Source organism: Sander vitreus, chromosome 1 (genome assembly GCF_031162955.1).
Source record: "Sander vitreus isolate 19-12246 chromosome 1, sanVit1, whole genome shotgun sequence".
NCBI classification, from domain to species: domain Eukaryota; kingdom Metazoa; phylum Chordata; class Actinopteri; order Perciformes; family Percidae; genus Sander; species Sander vitreus.
Genome location: NC_135855.1, coordinates 12,930,402 through 12,952,740, shown reverse-complemented (window position 1 = coordinate 12,952,740; position 22,339 = coordinate 12,930,402). Strand labels below are relative to the sequence as shown.

The 22,339-nt window shown below is 41.0% G+C and overlaps 1 protein-coding gene across 8 annotated transcripts in view; it reads left to right on the top strand.

Moving 5' to 3' along the window:
* neo1a (neogenin 1a) overlaps positions 1-18,888 on the top strand; it is a 180,698-nt gene extending 161,810 nt beyond the window's left edge. For 2 of the 8 annotated variants that reach the window (XM_078269845.1, XM_078269522.1), the window contains exons 17-28: positions 1,451-1,683; positions 5,330-5,468; positions 7,509-7,616; positions 8,103-8,297; positions 10,721-10,786; positions 12,207-12,345; positions 12,544-12,788; positions 13,394-13,486; positions 14,012-14,182; positions 14,824-15,111; positions 15,785-15,921; positions 16,489-18,888. In XM_078269845.1, coding sequence (XP_078125971.1) covers positions 1,451-1,683; positions 5,330-5,468; positions 7,509-7,616; positions 8,103-8,297; positions 10,721-10,786; positions 12,207-12,345; positions 12,544-12,788; positions 13,394-13,486; positions 14,012-14,182; positions 14,824-15,111; positions 15,785-15,921; positions 16,489-16,641 — 1,967 coding nt within the window. In that variant the 3' untranslated portion in view covers positions 16,642-18,888. Of the gene's footprint in view, positions 1-1,450; positions 1,684-5,329; positions 5,469-7,508; positions 7,617-8,102; positions 8,298-10,720; positions 10,787-12,206; positions 12,346-12,543; positions 12,789-13,393; positions 13,487-14,011; positions 14,183-14,823; positions 15,112-15,784; positions 15,922-16,353 lie in introns of all 8 variants that reach the window. The other 6 variants (XM_078269607.1, XM_078270084.1, XM_078269689.1 and 3 more) reach the window with 6 other exon arrangements.
* The last annotated feature ends 3,451 nt before the right edge of the window (positions 18,889-22,339 follow it).

The following is a 22,339-nucleotide window of genomic DNA, read 5'->3' as shown; positions in this document are numbered from 1 at the left end:
GAGTGTCATCGTGGGTGACTGACCAAAGCTTTTCCTTCCATCACAACTACACCAAGGACAGAACAGTGAAACCAGCGGCCAGCAGGCCATCTTGAAGCATTTCTCCTTCAATATCCTGGCCAGAAGCTGCTTGTTTTGAGCTCCTCTGTCCCTCTCATACACACTCACGCTGAGTTTTATGGGGTGTAATAGGCAGGCACATTGCACATAAACACACTCAAGTGTTCTTCGTCGAGCACATATACACACTATTGCTGCAACAGGTTGTTGTTACAATATATACTTAATGCCATTTATCATATGCAGAGTTAATAAGTGCTGGACTGGGCTAGGTGAATACCACTAGATTTTAAAATTTAATTCAGTACTTATTTGCTGAATAGATGCATATAAAAAAAATACTGTTTAAAATGTATTTAAATAATTTAAACATGTACAGCAATAACAAAATAATGAAGCTATCATACAGGAGGGCATTATGCTACATTGTTAGGTACTAAATAAAACATACAACACAGTAGCACACAACACGTAAACAAAAAAATGGAGTTGTTATGAATCCAAACTAGGTTTGAGGATTAGGATTGTAACTCGCTTCTTATCGTATCCTCACGATAGGAGTGATGCACGTCACTTTCTAATATTGATTAAAAGAGGAAACCTTCGCCACAAGCTTTTCACTCAACCAAACTGAGCCTCAGAACAGAAGCAGCACTCGGCAACTTACACATCCAACCACAGCCACCACTTGTCCGTAACCTTCTTCCATGCCTGCAGGCATCGTTACTTAAAGCCTCTGTATTCTTTCTATAGTTTTCAAGGACGTGATGCAGCTCGCTGAGGTTATTCTGCAAAAAGAAAAATGTCCCAGTGCATTCAGTGTCCAGTCTATCCACTTGACATTCAAATGTTGAATGAAAAGCTCCGTGATGTAAACCTTTTGAAACACATTTCAGTATTGCCTCTCTCTGAAAAGAGTGAGTCAACACTTACAAGAGCGAAATGAAAAATGAAAAGTTGACTGTAGGATTGTGGGTATCTGCCTTCAGCCTAGTTTTCCATTTACTGTAATCCTTTCTTATGAATAGAGAATCACTTCCTCTTTCTCTCTCTGTAGTGCTACAGTAGCTGTTGATAGAACACCACATACTGTACAGTAGCTTCTATATAGCAGCCAGGTCTGTAGATTTGTCTTATTGTAGAGGTCGGTGTCTGTTTTTCTAATAGAATCTTCTCTCTCTTTTTCTTCACCCTTCCCAATCCCATCCTTGTTGCACTTATTCTCCCTCCCACTTCTTCATTTTAACTCATTAATCTTAATTTCTTCTGTTCGTTGCTCCCTGCATCCTGTTTTGTATCCACTGTCTGATCCGCCACGCTTGTCTTTATGTTTTAATTTTGCCCATCTTAATTTGTGTGCATGCATGCGGGTTTCCTGCCTGACGTGCAGACCCCATAGACCCCGATGTTGACCTGTACGAACTCTTCCATGCTCCATACACCCCAGTACCAGACCCCTCTCCCATGATGCCACCCGTGGGTGTTCAGGCCTCCGTGCTGAGCCACGACACCATCAAGGTGACCTGGGCTGACAACTCGCTGCCCAAGAACCAAAAGATCACAGATAACCGCTTCTACACAGTGCGCTGGAAGACCAACATCCCTGCCAACACTAAAGTGAAGGTAAGAGATTCTTGTTCACGGTTTTACATGTATGTTCAATTCAGGAAGTAGATTTCTTAAAATGATTAGATTCAAAAGGCCTGAAATTCGCACTGGTAATTTAATTGAGGAGGATTTCTCCAAGAATAGAAGCTCCAGTTTAGCTCGGCACCTTTTAGCTCAAATAAGTTGTTAACAACTCGGTGTGATTCACTAAAGTACAACTCAAATCATTTTATTCTAATCAAACTTTGGGGATACACCTTCATTTAATACAGTGCGATATCTGCGTATTTCGGTGCAGTGGGACTTTGTGCTTCCCTTTTACGCCTACACTTACCAGAGAGATGTATTGATGTGCTGGAAATTCCCAAGAACAGTGGCAACATAATGCTGATGTTTGTAACTGAGCAATAATCTATATCATCCAACCTTTGAAAAAAAAGAAAAAAAAGAAAAAAAAAGGTTGAAGAAATTAAGAAATTCTTCCTCGGAATTTTGTGTTGCAGCATTAGTCTTCCTCTCAACATGGTTTTTGGTTGAGTATGAGTTCACAGGGTCAGGTCAACAGAACTTAACCAATTCAAACATTTTAATTTACAAGATATTAACAAGACTGCTATTATAGTTGATCATGAGGATGTAGAGTAGGTCGAATGAAATTCTCTTTGCTCTGCATTCCTGTTAAAGGTTGTCTGACTGCACAACTCTACAAGGCCATCTGTATCATTTGTAGATACAGTGGTTTAATTAAACTTTAAAGGCCTCGCTATGGTGTATTATGCTATAGGTTCTTTTTACTGACTGCAACTAAGGATTATTTTCATAGTTGATTAATCTGTTGATTTTTTTCTCGATTAATCGATTAGTTGTTTGGTCTCTAAAATGTCTGAAAATGGTGAAAAATGTGGCTCAGTGTTTCCCAAAAGCCCAAGATGACGTCCTCAAATGTCTTGTTTTGTCCCCAACTCAAAGATATTCAGTTTACTGTCACAGAGGAGAGAAGAAACTACAAAATATTCACATTTAAGAGGCTGGAATCAGAGAATTTTTACTTTTGTCTTAAAAAATTACTCGAACCGACTAATCGATTATCAAAACAGTTGGCAAATAATTTAATAGTTGACAACTAATCGATTAATCGTTGCAGCTCTAGTTCTTTTTACTGACTGCAAGTAAGCATTATTTTCATAAGCTATAAAGGTTATATTTCTTAAGATCACCGTCCTGGTTGATTTGGCAACATCAATGCTAACAGTGTTTGTTATGCTAACAATGCTAGTGTGGTTTAATACCACAGCAAACACTTGTTAAGCAGCTACTTTGTTGGTAATACAGCAGAAGAGAAGGGTCTTGTTGCATGTTTCCTGTTTTCCCTTTTCACTCCTGACTGTCCAGTAAAGGCAAAAAACTGGCAAAAAAATATTCTTTAAAAAAAAAGATTTAAATAAAAAGAAATACAGAGGAGCAACTGTTGTAGCTGTTTACAGTGCAGCCAAACTTGTGTTGTTGTAATAAAGAAGTCAATCAACAACCTTTTTCCGCATACTCTTTGAGTAGTTTAATACAACTTTAATATCGCTATTATATTCTTCATTAATTGATTTAGTCTATAAAATGTCAGAAAGTAGTGAACAATGAAAATAACAATTTTCCACAGCCCAAGGCCTTCAGATTGCTCGTTTTATTTCTGACAAACAGTCCAAAACCCAAAAGTATTCAATTTACAGTAGTATAGAACAAAATAAGCAGAAATCCTTACATTTGAGAAGAAGTCATGAGTGTAATGTGTTCCCATGAGGAATGCTAAGTAACGACAACAAAACTGTCAGCATGTCCACATGATACAAGCCTCCCCCCCCCCTTCCTCCACGCAGTTGCTAGTAGCCAAGGAGGACACGGAGGATTAAAAAAAACACGATGCACTCCTCAGTAGAGGTAATTATCTTCACTCGGTTTTCTGCGCGGGAAAGTCGCCAGACGCCACAATCTTCTGAACACAGCCATACTGAGAAATACAGAGAGAATTGTGTGGAGCTGACAATCTTAATAGCCTTAATTAGCTTTGTAGCAACTCAATTGGCAATGGCTTGAATGTAACAGAAGTTCATTCATATCAAAAAGTTATGCACTAAAGCGTTAAATAGAGTAAATATCTGTAGTGAGTCACGTAGAGAGCTGAGCCTAAAACAAGGTGTTTGAGATTCAGCTTCTGATTCCTAACCTGCAGCTCAATTATTACATCCCTCCAAATACTACTGCATGCATTCGTGTTTATGGCTCCGTGCATGTATGCAATCCTGTGAGCGAGCACAGCTCCGATAAAGGCCTACGTCTACTGATAAATAATTCAAGGACGAGATAAACTGAGAACTAGAAAAGAGTCTGTAGATCTGCATTCTTCATTTAGCCAACTCAGAAGTACACACACACATACACACACACACACACACACACACACACACACACACACAGACTCAGCAGTCAAGTATTGCTGCTTGATGCTCAAATTGGTTTGATTCTCTCACTGTGACAGTCATTATGTTTCTGTCAAATGAACCAAATTCAATATATTAACAAGTCTGTTAGGTATTTCCTGGTGTTCTTTATCAGTGGATTCTTCACTCTGAAAACTACATCCTGTATATCTTGAGACCGGTCTAACCAACAGGGATGCCTTCACTGTAACGCCGCTGTTCACCATGTCCTCTTCACTCTTAGAGCGAGTCTAGCCAGACAAGCTTGTACATTATTGAAGAGGCGACTGCTCTAAAACTGGCAGCATGTCTCTTAAGAACAGAGTGTTTTCTTTTCCTATCCCACTGCCCTCTGTTTGACAGCCCCCACCGGAGAACTGCACTTTTGTCATAGCACGCAACGTTATAGATAGGGCTGTTAGAGACCGGCGAACCTGACTTGCTCCTGCTGCGATCCAGAGCAAGCCTGCCAGCTCAGGCCAGCAAATATCAAGATGAAAGTTTACATATCTCAAGATGTTTTCATTTGCTGACTAATTTAAAAAGTATAAAGTCATATGCATGTGAAATACACCCCTGGTGCAACTATTCTTGATGGTAGTAAACCTGTATTTGGTTTTACTGTGTATTCATAATGGCTACACTTGTCTTTGTGTGGCACTATATTTTCATACCCAACATGACTGAGCATCACGAAATATTTGCAGTTCTGGTTCCACTCAGTGGTCAGTGTGTGCACAACACTCAGAGTAGTGAGTGTGTTAATGATTATTGTGTCTAGTCGATGAAATGAATGACAACTGTTTCAATAATGGAATAATTGTTTCAATGATTTTTCAAACAAAAGTGTAAAACATTCACTTATAACAGGATTTGTTGCTTTTTTGTCTTATCTGATAGCAAACTTCATATGTTTATCTTTTGGAGTGTTAGTCAGAGAAAACAAGACATATGAAGGTTTGTGATTTCTTTTGACGTTTCATCAACTAAAATATGAATCGATCAATCGAGAAAATAATCAGCAGACTAATGGATTGTAAAAAAAATAATTGTTAGCGGGGTTAAAAATGAGTTTATTGTCATTGCTGACAAACTACTTTTGACTTCCCGGAGACTCCATCAGTGTTCAGTGAATGTAATCAACAAACAGAATTCTTGTTTATTGTGTGTGTTTGCCTGTCTCTCACCAGATGGCTAACACCACTAGCCTGAACCACATGGTGACGGGTCTGAAGCCCAACACGCTGTACGAGTTCTCTGTCATGGTCACCAAAGGGCGCCGCACCAGCACGTGGAGCATGACTGCACAGGGCACCACCTTTGAGACCAGTAGGAGCGCACACACACACACACACACACACACACACACACACACACACACACACAAAAGTTACATCACAAAGACATAAACAATATGTCCAGTGTAATAAGCCCCTGGCTGGCTGGGAGTAACATTTCACTTTTTGCAGCCTAAATGGAAGGAGAGGACTGACCTGAAAATCAAGCTGTCACTGCACAGTATATAACCATGTAACCATAATAATACAAAAGGTGTTTATTAGTAGATCTTAGAGCTCCTGCACACTGGCTGCACGTCTCAGGCGCGGCTCGAGCCGCAAGCGTGTTGGAAGCACTTCCAGACAAAATAGAATACAAAAAGATGTTTATATATCATTTTGACACGAATACATTTAATAAATTACATTTTGATGTTTGAAATATTCTGTAGCCTATTTTGCCGTCAATACTGCCGACGTTGTCTTTGCTGTAATCAAATCAGTATATGTTTATGGCAAACATACATGTGTACAGACAAGGCTAGCAGCAGAAAACGCCGCGTCAGACATGTTTCTGGTGTGCAAAGACATAGAAAACGCCACGCAACTGCCACGCTCGCGCCACGCAGGCAGTGTGCAGGAGCCCTTACACCACAAACTGTCAAACTCAAGGCCCACGGGCCAAATCCGGCCCCTTGCTAATTTTGATCTAGCCCCTATATGCATTTAGGTTCACAATACATTTTGGCCCACCTACTTTTTGTCACTTTTCACAACGTTTTTTTTTTCCGATATTTTTGACGCTTTTTCCAAATGGTTTTGGCATTTTCTTCGACATTTTTGTCGACCAAACTGTAAGTGAGAAGACTACATGTATATGAGACATGTAATAATACAGTCAAAGATATTAGACTTTTCCCATGACATAAAAGTAATAAACTCTACATGTCTGGCCCTTGATGTGATTCGCATTTTCTAGTGTGGCCCTTCGGGGAGTTGAGTTTGACACCCCTGCCTTACACTAGCTGCAAGGGAAATTGAGGAAACCTGCAGCAAATTTGGCGATTGGCCAATATAATTTCAGCACTGCTCTGCTCACTGAGAGTAGGTTGGACTAACCCTGCTTTCACGCAAAATACGCCATTGAAAACAAGAATACAAATGCAGTTTTGTGTTAAAACCAATTAGTTGTTGACGTTGTTTTTGATTTGCAGAACCTTGGCCTGGTGAGGATGTAAACTGAGACCTGACTCTTTTATGGTTTCAAGTTTATAGAACAAAATACATTTTGTTTTGGTTTATTATTCCATTACTGTTAAACTCAGTGTTACCTTTTGCTTGGCACAATATCTGAGGGATGACAGTATGATTACTGTCCCCCCTGAGTCCGCTGGATCCAAATTGCATAAATTTACTGTATCGGTGTTAAAATGACTTATAGTGCTGTCACCATAGCGGCATATAGTCCTTTAAAATCCATTGGCCGTTCTGTATTGAAAATATACAATCCCCCTCAGTATTTATCTAAGATTCCTGCAATGCTGCATACCCAATACTGCAGATACTAAAGTGTCAGAGCCCATACATCATTGTAAGTTGTAACTGCTGAGCTAAACGTTGCCTGACAATAAACCGAACATTAAAAACAAACTTTTTTTTAATGTTCTAAAACTAATTTTCTTTGAAACGGCGTCTTTATAGGCGGTATTGGATTGAGATTTATTGGACTTGTTGTTGTTTTTATTAAGAGGTGAGGAGAACAGACAGTTTTTCATTTCTGCCCAGCCAGGGGTTCATTTCATAAGTATCTACGGGGTCATAAACGCACGTGTGTAAACAAGTCATAAACTTTGTGTCGTCAGTTTTGACGGCGGTCATAGACACATTCAATGCACACACAATATCCAAACAACATGTGCTAAGCTGCCCACCACACATGCAAACACACACACACGCACATACACACAGTTTACTCATATCTTGTGAGTGCACCATGTTGTTAAATATAAAACTATACAAACCTCGTGCCATCTTGACCTTTTTTTCTGAACTTAATAACACAACAAATGACCAATCACCCCTCACCCCACAGTTCCCAGCTCCTCCCCGAAAGACGTGACCGTGGTGAGCAAAGAGAACAAACCTCGCACCATAATTGTCAACTGGCAGCCTCCCTCTGAGGCCAATGGAAAGATCACTGGTGAGTCTCAGTCTCTCTTGTCTGTTACATACTGTATGTTCTGGTCTCACAGATAGATCTAGACTCAGGTTCTACCTATATATCCCTCCCTAGCTATAACAAAACAAAAAGACAAACAAATCTGGTGTTTCTGACTTCTATCTTGTTGACTAATTGAATCACATTAAGGTGGATAATTGATCTACACAAAATGATTCCGTATGTCAAATTTCAAAAGAAAAATCCCTTGCACTTTTTCCGCCGACTTTGTATGCAGTAGTGATCGGAGACTGCAGGCTTAAACGGTTTTGCCAATAGGAGATATAATGCAGTGAAATGTAAAAACCCAATGAAACGTACAACACATGCCTCTGATTGTGCAGTTTGACTTGGAAGAAGTAGCACAACGATATTGTAGTTGATCTTATTTTTTGTAGTTGATCTATTCAGCATCAAAGCCACTGAGTCTTAACGGATTTGTCTCTCTCTCTTTCTTCCCTGTTGTAGGCTATATCATCTACTACAGTACAGATGTGAACGCTGAGGTCCATGACTGGGTTATTGAACCAGTGGTGGGTAACCGCCTGACCCACCAGATCCAGGATCTGACGCTGGACACCACCTACTACTTCAAGATCCAGGCCCGGAACTCAAAGGGCATGGGCCCCATGTCTGAGGCCGTACATTTCCGCACTCCAAAGAGTAAGTTTTGGAAAACAAGATAAGATGGGAACATGATAAGGACAAATGGTACAATGAAATTGGAGCCACCCTTTTGCCCCTTCGAGAAAGATTTAATACTTAGAAGTATCTAATCCCACCTATCACTTCAAGAGTTGTTCTGGAGTGGAACTCCCAAAAGAGCTAAATAGAGAGAGAATGAATATTGGATTTACATTAGTCAGGTAGTCCGTAAACACAACTCCAAATGAATGCTAATTTTGCTCCGTGTTTGCAGCTGTTTGCTGAAACGATATGCATGCCATAACAGCTTCATTAGCGGGAATTCAGACTGCAAACGTTATTACAAGGCACGGTGGAGGCGTGTTGTTTAAGGCACTGACAATGAAATGCAATGCAGCAAGTCCATTTGGAGTAACAGATGAATGCATTTAAAGCTTTTAAAAACACTGCACAACAAACAGCCAGGATTTTACAGCTCTATAAAAGGATGGCACAGGGAAGTATTTTATCTTTTCATCACGACGAAGGTGAACAGTTAAACTACGAGCTTCACATCACAAAGTCATCCACCAGGAATGTGTAGGGTTGGGTACCGTTTGAATTATTATGATTCCGATGCCGAACCGGTACTTTTAAAATGATTCCGATTCCTAAACTGATTCTTGAAAAACTGAAAACTGAAAAATCAAAGAGAGGCTCTTTTATGGAGTTTTTTTTATTTTTTTATTGAAAATGATTTAAATTTAACAATGTATTAATGTTTTAAAGTACTTAAATATATAATAAGTAAACCTAAGTCACCTAACACATAACTACAATAATTTAACAAATAACAGTTACACCAGCAACAAGTAACAACAAAATAAATGTTGAGTTGGTATGCCAACCAGCTTAAAACTTTAGCAGTTCTTTTGCAGAAAAATGATCATATTAGCCTTCTCTGGCGAGATACTACACCTCTCCTGACGTATGGCATGTCCTGCACAGGAGGAAACTCTCTCAGGTGGTGTCCAAGAGGCCTGGACACACAGGGAGGAGTTTGAAAGGGCGCACTCCCCCACCACCAGGCTACAGGGTCTTGTCCTGAACGATAGCAGAGCAAGTGTAATATCTTTACTAACGATCACGTGCAGTCAGTGAATGGTTAATATGCCTTTATGTCCGTTTTGGTGAGCCCAGAGGGAAAATATGTTATTTTAAAAGTAGCCTACATTACGGTAGCTAGCTAACGGTAGACTACAGAGAAAGTGTGATATTTTTACATCAGTTTCGGAGCGTGTACTAAAAGCCGTCTATTAGCTGTGACAGTAGAGTGCATGTCCGAGAATAGCGCGGACACGCGCCTCAAACCGCGAACGGGCACGTGCGCCACTCGGCAGAAAAGGGAGAAAGGAAAAAAAAGAGTCTGCCGCTGTCTGGAGCGACAGAGGGAAAATATTTCAGTCGGAACCGAAATTTGCGTTCTAATGCGGTCCGAATACTACCGTTTGCGTAGGAACCGGATCCATAGTGGAACCGGGTTTCGGTACCCAACCCTAGGAATGTGTGCTTGTGTGTATGCGATTGGCCAACACAGCACCAGGATGTCCTGGCTTAAATACATTTTCTACTTAACACGTATCTGACAAATTCACCTGATGATGTTGTTGTTGTGAGATAGTCTTTCGAGAGCTGCGACAGGCATGTTTCCCACGCCTTGTTTATTGGTTGGGGACGACCAAATTACTGCAAAGTCTGATCAGCAAATTTGCACCCAACTCTGAATTTAAGCCATTTCAGGTCGGTGGTGATACATACACCTTATTTTGTTTTTATCTGAATATTTTTCTGTCCAGGGCTGAATCCTCTTTAATGACATTTTTACTCATGGGATGTTTAGTAAAGTATTTTACTTAAAGCAGTATGTGTTTTATTGTACCGTTTGTAGGATACTATTTATAATCTTTACTGAGATACTTTGCTCTTAATGTCAGTTTGGCTGTGTCTGCAGTACACTCTTGCGGTTTGGTTCTCATTCTTCTAGTTTCTGTCCTCCTCACAACTCCCATCTCTCGCTTTAATTCTGTCTCCCACGCTGCTCTTTTCGGCTAACCTGTTTTTTGCTTTTTATTGTCTCTCCCTCCCTGCTCTCCTTTGGCCTGTTAAGCTGAGTCCTCTGACAAAATGGCTAATGACCAAGGTAAACTCCCCCTCCACACTTTGTCTTTCACTGCTGACTCTGCACCTTGCGTGTCTCTCTTTCTAGAGTTTACCATCTTCTGGACTGATGAAAACTTGGGCTGCATGATCGACTAAAATCTGTTTGTGCTTGTAGAAATGTTCACATTATAATGTATCACATGAACGTTTGACAGAGGAATAATAACGTGACAGCAGAAGAGGCCATGAAAACACTTAAGGAGAGTTTCAGTAAAACATCTTTTTTTTCCATTTTGAATCAGCCTCAAATGTTCCACCGAAGCATGGGCCTTCAGGCAACCCAAACCCACAGGACCCTGGGACTGTTGGTAAGATTTTGCTCTCACGTGCTTTCTTTAACAGTTCTGTTCAGCTATCAGTCAATCAGTGAGACACTACAGCAACTAAAATCATGATCTGATTGTGTCCAGAAAGTTCATCATGACATCATGACTTCGCATAAACATACACGCCCACTTTCTTAAGCCAAGTGGTGTGTTATGTGTACGCGTTTTGAGCTATCCGCGTGTATGTCTACGCTGTATACGGCGGTCGTAAACATACACACCACTTGCCGTGTTATCGCGTAAACATACATGCCGCTTTCTAAAGCCAAGTGGCGTGTTATCCGTACGCATTTTGCGCGCCGTATACAGCAGACGGGTTGGGTTCAGGAAAAGAAGAACCGGTTGGGTTAATAAAAGAAGAAAGCTACGGTTGGGTTTAGGAAACGTGACACGCGGGTTGGGTTTAGGAAAAGAAGAACGGGGTTGGGTTTAGGAAAAGAAGAAAGCGACGGTTGACTTTAGGAAACGTGACACAAACGTCCCCTGGGTGAAAGTCCTGTGTTGTTTGACCCATCCACCACCGCGACCAACCTCCCTATGCAGATTCTCCCCCTTTCATACTACTCGCTACAGCGTAAATTCACACGCAATCGCAAGGTAATGTAAGTCAATGGAGGCCAAACTGTGTTGATAAACACACTAAAAAGCGAGTATGCGTCTTGATAACACGCCAAAAATGGCATACAAATTTGCGTGTCATACATACACCACTTCATGAGATCAGTCTGGAAAGTTGGAAATTAGTCCCTTTTTTTTCATGACACTGCATTTAGAAATTTGCAATTTTGAATTTTTTTCCTGTAGTTGGTTGGCATGTTCCTCTATCAGTGACTCACCAGTGTCTTTTAAAGGTCCCATGACATGGTGCTCTTTGGATGCTTTTATATAGGCCTTAGTGGTCCCCTAATACTGTATCTGAAGTCTCTTTCCCGAAATTCAGCCTTGGTGCAGAATTACAGCCACTAGAGCCAGTCCCACAATGAGCTTTACTTAGGATGTGCCATTTCTGTGTCTGTAGCTATTGAGGAGGAGAGGGGGGGGCAAGGTGGAGAGTGGGGGTGTGGCCTTGACCAACTGCCACTTTGCTCGTTTGAAAGCCATGATGTCTCTCTCTTTCTCATGGGCGGGCCAAATTCTCTGGGCGGGCAAAGCAGAGAAAGGGGAGGTAACCTTCCTCCTTATGACATCATAAAGGGAAGATTCCAGATCGGCCCATCTGAGCTTTCATTTTCTCAAAGGCAGAGCAGGATACCCAGGGCTCGGTTTACATCTATCACCATTTCTAGCCACTGGGGGACCATAGGCAGGCTGGGGGAATGCATATTAATGTTAAAAAACCTCATAAAGTAAAATGTCATGCCATGGGACCTTTAAAGACTAATCCAGTCTTTTTCCTCTTGAGGTAAATCAGAGGTTGGAGGCAACAGTGAAAGTCACATCCTGGTCATTGTCATCATCATCTCAGTGGGAGCCTTCACCATCATCGTAGTGGTGGTGGGGGCCTTCCTGTGCACACGGCGAACCACGTCCCACCAGAAAAAGTAAGTAGCTCAGTCACACTTTTACCTCCGTTGTCCTCTTTTTGTTTCTTAGTTCTCCGTACTATTTCTAAAATACATCTTCTAACTCTGTGTTCACTAATCTACAGCTCAGCTCCCTCCTGTGTCCCTCCTTGCTTGTAGATCTCTCTATAAAAAAAGGTCAGGCTTTCATCGTTACCTATGTCTTCTCACCTGCAGAAAGCGGGCTGCCTCAAAGTCCACAAACGGCTCTCACAAATACAAGGGAAACTCCAAAGACCTGAAGCCACCTGATCTTTGGATTCACCATGAGAGGCTGGAGCTTAAACCCATGGACAAGTCGCCAGATCCCAACCCAGTCATGACAGAAACGCCCATCCCCCGCACCTCGCAGGACATCACGCCGGCTGATAGCGGCCTGGATAGCAACCCCCACCTGCAGCAGCGGCGCAACTCCTACCGTGGTCAGTCTTGCCCAAGGGGGGAAGACTTAAAATTGAATGTTACGGGAAAGAGATCAAAGTGAAATTTCACCCTTGCTGTCTGATATGCATAATAACACTGAGCAAACTTCTTGAGTTTGGCTGGCAGACAGGAAAGTATACTTTGGGAGCTTGACTAAAAAAACATTTTTTAGTCAGGAAATGTGTTAATATCCTCAAGTTTACTTCCAGGGTGATGTCTGCAGGAGTCTGGAAGAGATTGGCATGGTTTTTTTGTTTCACAGGTCAACACTTGTGTTTGCTGTTGTCTTTTTCTGTGGTTATCATGCAAAACATTTCATGCTTTTCCATACATAATGTCCATTTCATGATCACAGTGCTATAGCAAGCACACACTGCCACTACAACAACTTTCTGCAAGTACAGCGAATCCACTCAATATAATTAGTTCACAGCAAAAGAATGCTGAGTGTGACAGTGACATTTAGAAATGCAATCAAAACCCAATGATGTAAAATTGATTAAGGATCCTGAGGTCTACAGATGGATCATTAACAAAAAAAAAAAAAAAAGAACAGTAGAGTAGGAGCTCTTTCTGATTGGCTGGTTTCCACCGTACCTTTTAGGCCACGAATCAGAGGACAGCATGTCTACACTAGCAGGCCGACGAGGGATGAGGCCTAAAATGATGATGCCTTTTGATGCACAGCCGCCTCAGCGTAAGTGTGTGTGTGTGAGTGTGATAAGTGAGTCATAATCCACAAATATTGAGCATTTGATTTGGAAAATTTTTGCCTAAAATGTGTTAATTACAGCAAAATTATTGTTTTTAACAAATTACCAATTCCCAAATATATATATATATATATATATATGTGTGTGTGTCATGCTATTGTTTGTCTAATCAAGAGAACCAATCCATGTCATGCTTCCTACAAAATGTTCATTTGACTGGCTCGATTTTAAGCCCTCAACGTCTCCTTCCAGGCAGCGCCGAGACCGTTGACTTCAAGGCACCTAACCCTAACCCTGACCATAACCATTGCCTAATCCTAGAGACGTCGGGGGGCTTAAAACACCGATAAACATTTGACTGAGTGACTGAGAGAGAGAATATTCTAGTGTGTTTATTACAGAAATCTGCATGTATACATCTCACCAGCAATACTTCCACATCATTCATCATTATTACAGCTTGTTAAACATCGTGTCGTGTGTTTGTGGGTGTCCATGTCCATTCACAGCTGTGATTAGTGCTCACCCCATCCATTCCCTTGATAACCATCACCACCATTATCACATGGGGAGCTTGGCGTCGCCAACACGCAGCTACCTCTACCACCAGGGCAGCGGGCACCCACGCCCGCACGCATGTGCCACCCCCATCTCCCATCTAGACAGGGTGGACTCTACAGGTGAGACAGTGCTGTCATATTCATTCATCAGTGAATCATTTGCTCATTCATTCACATGCTGCTGCCATATTGCTACATTCATATTTTATTTGAGTTACTAACCCCTTTTCTCTGACCCCCTTGCCTTCTGAAATATGTTTTTTATTATGCTCTCTTCTACTCCACATGAACAGTTGGGGGCTCAACTGTTCAATTGACAAAAAATATGGATTATCATTTAGATTGTCAAAGTAAAAATACTAACACTTTGCTGGTTGCATTTAATAACATATTTTACTTGAGTTTGGGTACTTAGTACACAAAGTATGCTGTTTCGAATTATGTGATAGATATTTGTCACAGTTATCTTACAGAATTGTTTTTGATTGTTGACTATAAAAATGGGCCAGAAAGACAAGAATATATGTGTGCATTGTAGGGCTGCAACTAACGGTTCATTTTTTTTCATCAACTAACGGTGGGTATTTTTTCAGTCATATAGAAGTTGGAGGTTTCCCAATATCTGTGGGATTAAAATAATCATCTGTAATACAGTATATAAAAAGGACTGTATGAAGCTGGTTGGTGATTCCTGTGAATGTAAAAGTTGTAAACCCATCTGCTCATTGTCTCTCCTTAACTCCCCTCTGCCCCCCCTCCAGAGTCTGTGAGGAATACCCCCAGCTCAGAGCCCCTCCCTCCAGCCGCCGCCTCTTCCCAGGCCTCCTGCCCCTCGGAGATCCTGGCCGACCCTGAGGGCAGCTACCACGGCTCCACCACCACAGAGGAGGAGCCCAGCTACTCCAGCAACCTGCCCCCCCACCGCTCGGCCCACCCGCACGCCCACGCCCACCCACTCAAGAGCTTCGGCGTACCTGCAATCCCAGGCACCAGCCATCCATCATACGAGTCGCCTGCCCTGCCCAGCACCCCCCTGCTCGCTCAGACCGGTGAGCAGAAACACACACACACACACACATACACTAGGGCTGGGCAATATATCGATATTATATCGATATCGTGATTTGAGACTAGATATCGTCTTAGATTTTGGATATTGTAATTACGATTGTAATATGATAATAAAAAGTAGGGTCTTGCTTACCCAACGTAATATCGTAATAGGGCTTAAGTGTTGTCTTTTCCTGGTTTTTAAAGGCTACGTTACAGTAAAGTGATGTCATTTTGTCTGGTCTCGTGAGTATTTCCTGCAGCAGGACGGTGTATGTGGGATTGAGTCTAAACAAATTACAGTGTGTGGTTTTCATGGTAATGAAGGAACGTGTGTCATTAAGTGTATTTGTAAAATGTTTGGACAAAAGAGCTCTATAGCACAGAGAGAAGAACACGCTGTATCGGAGTTTGAATATGCATACAACGCTTGTTAGTAGCAATTCATTGTTGGTTTTTGCAGTTATAGTGGGATTTTGTTGATTTTGGTCAAACTTGTGGGAACAAAGTCCAAGCTCCTCACATGACGGGGCAATTTGACATGTAGTCCACTTATGAGAAAGTGACTCAAGGTTTATGTATTCACTCTTGCAGAGAGCAGGTTTTCATTTCAACGTGTCATTTGTTGCCTTCGCTGACTGTCGTGTGTTTGCGTGCATTCGTCCCATTCAGGGCCTCCTACTCACCCCCACGTTGTTAAAACAGCCTGTATTGGAACGCTAGGAAGGACACGAACACCGATGGTCGTCACTGTGCCCAACGCCCCTGATGTGCCAGAGACCAGCAAGATGCTGGAAGATGTAGACAGCGTGAGTATAGCGCCCCACACTGGCTGCTTGTAGCAATGCAGTCTTTTTGCCAGGTCTAATGGTGGGAAATATTTAATATTCTTGTCTTTCAAAAACGATACCAATCACACATTCCTTCAAAATCCATGTTTCCTTTGAGCACTGGATTATACAGTTACTTTCCACGGGACATTGATTTTAACAACATTTTCTGTTTGTTCTTTCTCTCTTTTTATTCTTTCCAACTTCAATCTCACCATTTTTTTTTTTTTTTTTAATGCCACTGCCTTTTGATCAATTTATTTAACTTCTAACATCTGATCTTAACCCATAACTGGAATGATTTCATTTTCACCATTTAATCTCCCATTCCTTGATTGGCTGTTGACATTGGATGTTGTGCTTTCATCTGCGGCCTCTTTTTTTTGTTTTTTATTGATTATGACGCTTCAGTACCATTGACCCATCCCCCAGCTCGCCTCACCCCACCCATACGACTCCCCCTATCCTCTGTGAAAGACTGACCCTCTCCTCCTCTCCTTTCCTCTCTTCTCCTTCCTTCCTCCCTCCCTCCCTCCCTCCCTCCAGGTGCTTGCTTCCCTCGCCCCCTGCCCCTCCCCCGCCCCTCGCAGTAACCCTGTTCCTCTCCCTCAGAGCTACGAGCCCGACGAGCTGACCGAGGAGATGGCCCACCTCGAGGGCCTCATGAAGGACCTGAACGCCATCACCACAGCGCCATGAGCATGCACACACGCCTACACGCACACTTTCTCTCACACGTACACACAGAAAGTCACACACTCTCAAAAGTCAAAACAAACACACCAAAACATGATCCTTGGGAGCCAAAAGGCTGGTGGACACGAAAATGGCTTCTTGTGCCCAAGAAAACTCTCACGTCCCCCTGCAGAGAAAAACGAAACAAACTCCAGACTGGAACTTAGGAACTTTTTTTTTCGGCTTACCTTGCTCAGTCTCAGGAAGGAGATTGCCATGAGAAGGAAGAAAACGTGACGCGCTTCATCTTTTAATGAAGAATCATTCTCAGAGACAATGAACTTTAAAACATTGGTCGCTATCAACCGGAAGATTGTGAATTTTTTTTTTTTTCCTCAGCAAAAAATACGTACGGTAGGTTTTTTTGTGGTGAATGTTCGGAACGGTTGATTCAATGTCAAGTCAAAAGGAGAAAGTCCAAAAATATGCTGGTTTTGATGTTGGTGCTCATGCAGCGCAGTCTACACACAGTGTTGGTTTGATTAGTGTTTTCTTTGTGCATTTTGTATATCTATTGGGCCGTTTCAGTGAAGTGAACATTGGATATCAGCCCCTCCCCCCCACCTTTACAAGCCAACATTATTCATAAACGTGGTCATTTTTTTCTGTTTTTATCCCCTTGTGTCATATATTGTTCCATTACTTTTTATTATTTTCTATGTTATTGTATTATTTTTCTACACACATATCCTTATAAACATGTACATATGTTTTTTTTTGTTTTTTTTTAAACTGCCTCATTCTTTTGATGTTTCCCATTGTTTCTTTATTTTTTATTTGAGATGAAAGTGGGATTACAAGTTAGTCCTGAAGCTCAGTTTTTCATATCAAAAGGGGAGAGAAGCCTGGTGTGTTTTACAGTACATTGTTCGTTGGCATTGTGTTGCCCCCTTTGTACATTAAAACATCTTCTTTTTCAGTCTTTTGTTTGTTGTGGGAGCTCCGTTTTAAAAGCCTTACCAACGTGTTTGTATGTTGGACAGTCGAGGCGTCTCAGCTCTTCGCGGATGTCGCTCGGAGTTGTGCCGTCATGCACTGCCATGGCCGTTTCTGTGTTAGTTCTGTGGGACTTGACAGTGTCTCCTTACAGGTCAGGGGTACCTAGGACTCAGGGCGCTGACCCCACCCCTCCTAAAAAAAAAAAAAAAAAAAAAAAAAAAAAAAAAAAAGGAAACCTCACATGGCACCCAGTCAATCAATCAATCAACCAACCAACCAATCAATCAATCACCTGCAAAAGACGAGTTATCTTTTATACGAGAAGTTCGATCGAATGTGTGTGTGTGTCGTATCCAAAAACCAATATTTGGTTTCAGACGTCCGTACTGCTGAACCACGTGTGCATTCTCCCACAGCGGCGTGTGTTTGCTGTTTTTCTTCCCAGCTGTACTCCATCAAATACTCCTGGTTCCTTTACAAAGATGCAAAGATGTTGGCCTTTTGAATGGGACTCCCAGATTTTTTTTACATGGTAGTTTTTGTATGAAGAAAAAAAAAAAAAAAAAGAAGCTTGTTCAATACACAAATCCAATGTAAAAAAAAAAAAAAAAAAAAAGTTCATCTAAGAAACTAGTTTTTCATTACCCTCTTACCCAAAGAAATTTGTCAGTAATTTGCTCTACTTTTGTGAATACCATGTTTCTCATTAATGTACATCGTCATGAATGTCAATATAACTGTAAGAGATTTTAAACTATGGATCCAAACAAGGAACAAGTTTTGGGGAAAAAAAACATGTTTGAAAACAAAAGAGGGGGGGGGGGGAGAAAAAGGACCGGACTTCATTTGGGAAAAATCTATTGAGTTGTAAACAGTTGAACCTGTATTGCACTTTTTCACAACTTTTGAAAAGTACATTTCTTACATATCTTGTGTTTTAAATATCAAAAAGCTGTTTGTGTAACGTAGTGTCCTAGGTAAGCAGCAGGCAGCTGGTCTTGTTTTTTATGTTTTTTTTGTTTTTTTTGTTGTTTATTTTGCTTCAGAGATGGTATGAATTTGAGCAGCTGAGTTGTTTACTTCGCAGCTCATGATGAGGAATTCTGTTGTTGCTTGTTCATGTACAGAGCTTTCTTTGCTTTCTGTAGAAAAAAGAATCTGTGGCTTTTTAAAAAATGTCGAAAAAATGTTTGGAAAAAAAAGATGTTTTTTTATTGGTGCTCCTATACATTGTGTATACAAACTATTATGAATACTAACAAAGTAAATGTTTCTGCTCGTCTAAATCAAACGTGATCAGGATGCCCGTCAGGTATAAACATTAGCATTTGATTACTGAAGTGCAGTGGTGGAATGTAACTAAGTACATTTACAAGTACTGTACTTAAGTACAATTTTAAGGTACTTTACTAATTTACTAGTTACTGTGCTCTACAATATGTTACTTTGGTTACACTTTACTTGAAAGTAAGAGTGACATGACACTGTCGTGAACGTGTCATAAACATTATAAACAAGTCATAAACGTTTATGACATAACACTTCTTTTATTAAGTGTCATTCAGGTTTTCGTCATGACAAGTTATGGTTAGGGTTAGTCACAGTGCGCATCCACTTTGGCGACACGACTGAAGCGTGGTGACGCGACCCCTCCCCTCATTTGTACGTTGATGGGCGTTCTCTTAATACATCCATGGTTGATGCTCCACGCCCTTGACCGGCAGCTGATTGGATGAACGCGTCACATGGGTCTGGCTACTCCCATATTTCAAAAGCAACCATAATGGAGGCTCGTTCGGAATACGATCTCGTATTTTACAAAAATAGTTCACCGAAACGTGTTTCTGAAAACATTTTAGGCGAGAAATAGGCCGTGCAGTTGCTGAATCTGTCTTCATTTTAGATCGACAAAGGTCAGTTTGAAAGATTTTCGTCAGATTTAGAGAGGCTTCCCCCAGTCTCCCCTGTGCTCTACTTGTACTGGATAGTCGCGTCACGTTCAATGGATTAATTTGCATAAAGATGGGCATCGGCCAGCTTTTTTGATGCGCATTTTTCAAATGCAGCGCCGCCTTCCCGGGATGCTTTGCGGGCGCGTTAAAGTCGCTTGATGTCACCCATAGGAATAAAGTGGCGCGTCAGAAATGTCGCACAGCCAGGTAGCTCTGCACGGTTAGGGTTAGGGTTCATGTGTCATGACAGTGTCATAAGTTCATGACAGTGTCATGTCACTCTTATGTAGATACCGTCAAGTAAAGTGTTACGATTACTTTTTAATCCACTACATTTGATTACTTTAGTTACTAGTTACTTTTCAGATTCAGATTGTAATACAAAATAGCACAACACATCCATTTTTTTTACACTTTGATGTGTTATTATGGATTAAAGGGTTAGTTTGGATATTTTGAAGTAGGGTTGTATGAGGTACATATCCATAGTCAGTGTATTAGCTACAGTAGATGGCGGTCGGCACGCCCCCAGTTTGGAGAACAGGCCGCAGTACGGACACATAAGCTAAGCAATGTACTGCTGTGGATGGGGGCAGCATTTACATTTTCTTGTATTTGTTGTTTCTTCCGCAAACCGTTGAAAGTCGACCCCAAACAGCTTATCTGCGGTGTTCTGCAGTTGCCTGCACAGCTGCGCTTCTGCGTAGGAATACAGACGTTCTACAGTTGAGAAAATGTAGTGCCAAAGGAAATGGCTGTGTGACGGCAAGATAAAGTGGTGAAAATATAAAAAATATAGGTTTACGGAGAAAAAAAAATAAATAAATAAAAATGCTGCCCCCATCCACAGCAGAACATTGCTTAGCTTCTGTGTCGGTACTCCTGCCTGCTTTTCCAAACTGGGGGCATGGTGTCTGCCATCTACTGTAGCTAATACACTGACTATGATACCTCATACAGCCCCACTTCAAAATATTCAAACTATCCCTTTAAGGGCGCCCGGATACCTCAGTTGGTAGAGCGGGCGCCCATATATAGAGGGTTACTCCTCGTCATTCCCCCTTTCATGTCTTCAGCTGTCCTATCAAATAAAGGCCTTCAAATGCCCCAAAAAAATCTTTAAAAAAAAATAAACTATCGCTTTAAGGTACCCAGCAGTATATAAAGTAGTTGAAAGTAGCTCCACCTTTACCAGCTTTGAAATTGAAATGATGAACCCATTAATTATGAACCCATTAATGGGTTCATAATTATAATCAAGGGATTTAATAGATAGGATTCCAAAAAGGGCTATTCTGCATAAGGAGTATTTTTACTTAAAGTATATTTTGATGTTAATATGTACTTTTACATAAGTATGATTTTGAATGTAGGATTTTTATTTGTAACAGAGTATTTCTACACTGTGGTATTGCTAGGAAAGATCTGTGTACTTCTTCCACCACTGTACAGAAATAAGTTAACAGTAATACACAATCCAAAATCTACAGTATATACTGGATGTCTTTGGGTGTTGCTCAGACAAAAATAAGCAATTTAAATTTTCAAAATGTTAACTATTTTCTGAAGTTTTATGGATTACACAAACAATTCATTGATTTGAGAAAATGTCACAAGATTATTCAATAATGAAGATAATTGTTAGCCAAGCCCTAAAAGTCAAGGATTTCTTTGGGTTTGGTTTAAATTGCCCTGAATGAGAAAACCAAACAAAAGGACAGCTGTCATTTTAGAGATTTTCAGCCTGACGTAGTTTAAGAATAAAAGCCTCTTTTGTACACAGACGTCGTATTTCAGATAAAGACTGTATTCAGTTAATGAGTCATTGTTTGTACAGTCACACATTCTTAAAAGCCCATTCCATAATTGTAGTTTACAGCTGAAATACTCTTAACTCACTTCTTGTTATGTTACGTTGTTTTTTTTTTAGACTACTCTCACATTGACTGACTAACCTCTTCATAGGTTTATATGTACACTGCAGCATGAAGGTGAGGTTTGGTCAACCAGTAACCGTTTAATCAGATTTCCAGCTTTGGTTTTGTTACTATCATCAGAAACTGGCTTTCTGCTCGAGTTGCTGAAGCAACTGACTCACTCAGCATTTGGCCGAGAGTTGGTTTTAATTTCACACAAAATGTGGCGTGATATTAAATTAATCTGCAACACGTTTGAATAAACGGTGACATTTTAAAACGCTGACATGGACAACTGAGTTTAAGTACACAAAGATTTCTGGAAATGCTGTAAAGATCAACTGACAGTAAAAATGAGTCAGTTTCTACACGCTGGCACAAACGTGTTCTCTCACTATTCTGATACATTTGGCATCTTGTTGTATTATGTGAAATAGAAAAGTTTATGCTTATGAGATGGCTTCACTTCACTACACTGGGAAAAGTATCAATAAAGTAAATATCAGGTAAGTTGCAGAGAATGAAGTCTGTGAATGAAGGTAAGGTCAATTAAAGGTCCCATGGCATGAAAATTTCACTTTATGATATTTTTTAACATTAATATGAGTTCCCCCAGCCTGCCTATGGTCCCCCAGTGGCTAGAAATGGCGATAGGTGTAAACCGAGCCCTGGGTATCCTGCTCTGCCTTTGAGAAAATGAAAGCTCAGATGGGCCGATCTGGAATCTTCTCTTTATGATGTCATAAGGAGGAAGGTTACCTCCCCTTTCTCTGCTTTGCCCGCCCAGAGAATTTGGCCCGCCCACGAGAAAGAGAGAGACATCATGGCTTTCAAATGAGCAAAGTGGCAGTTGGT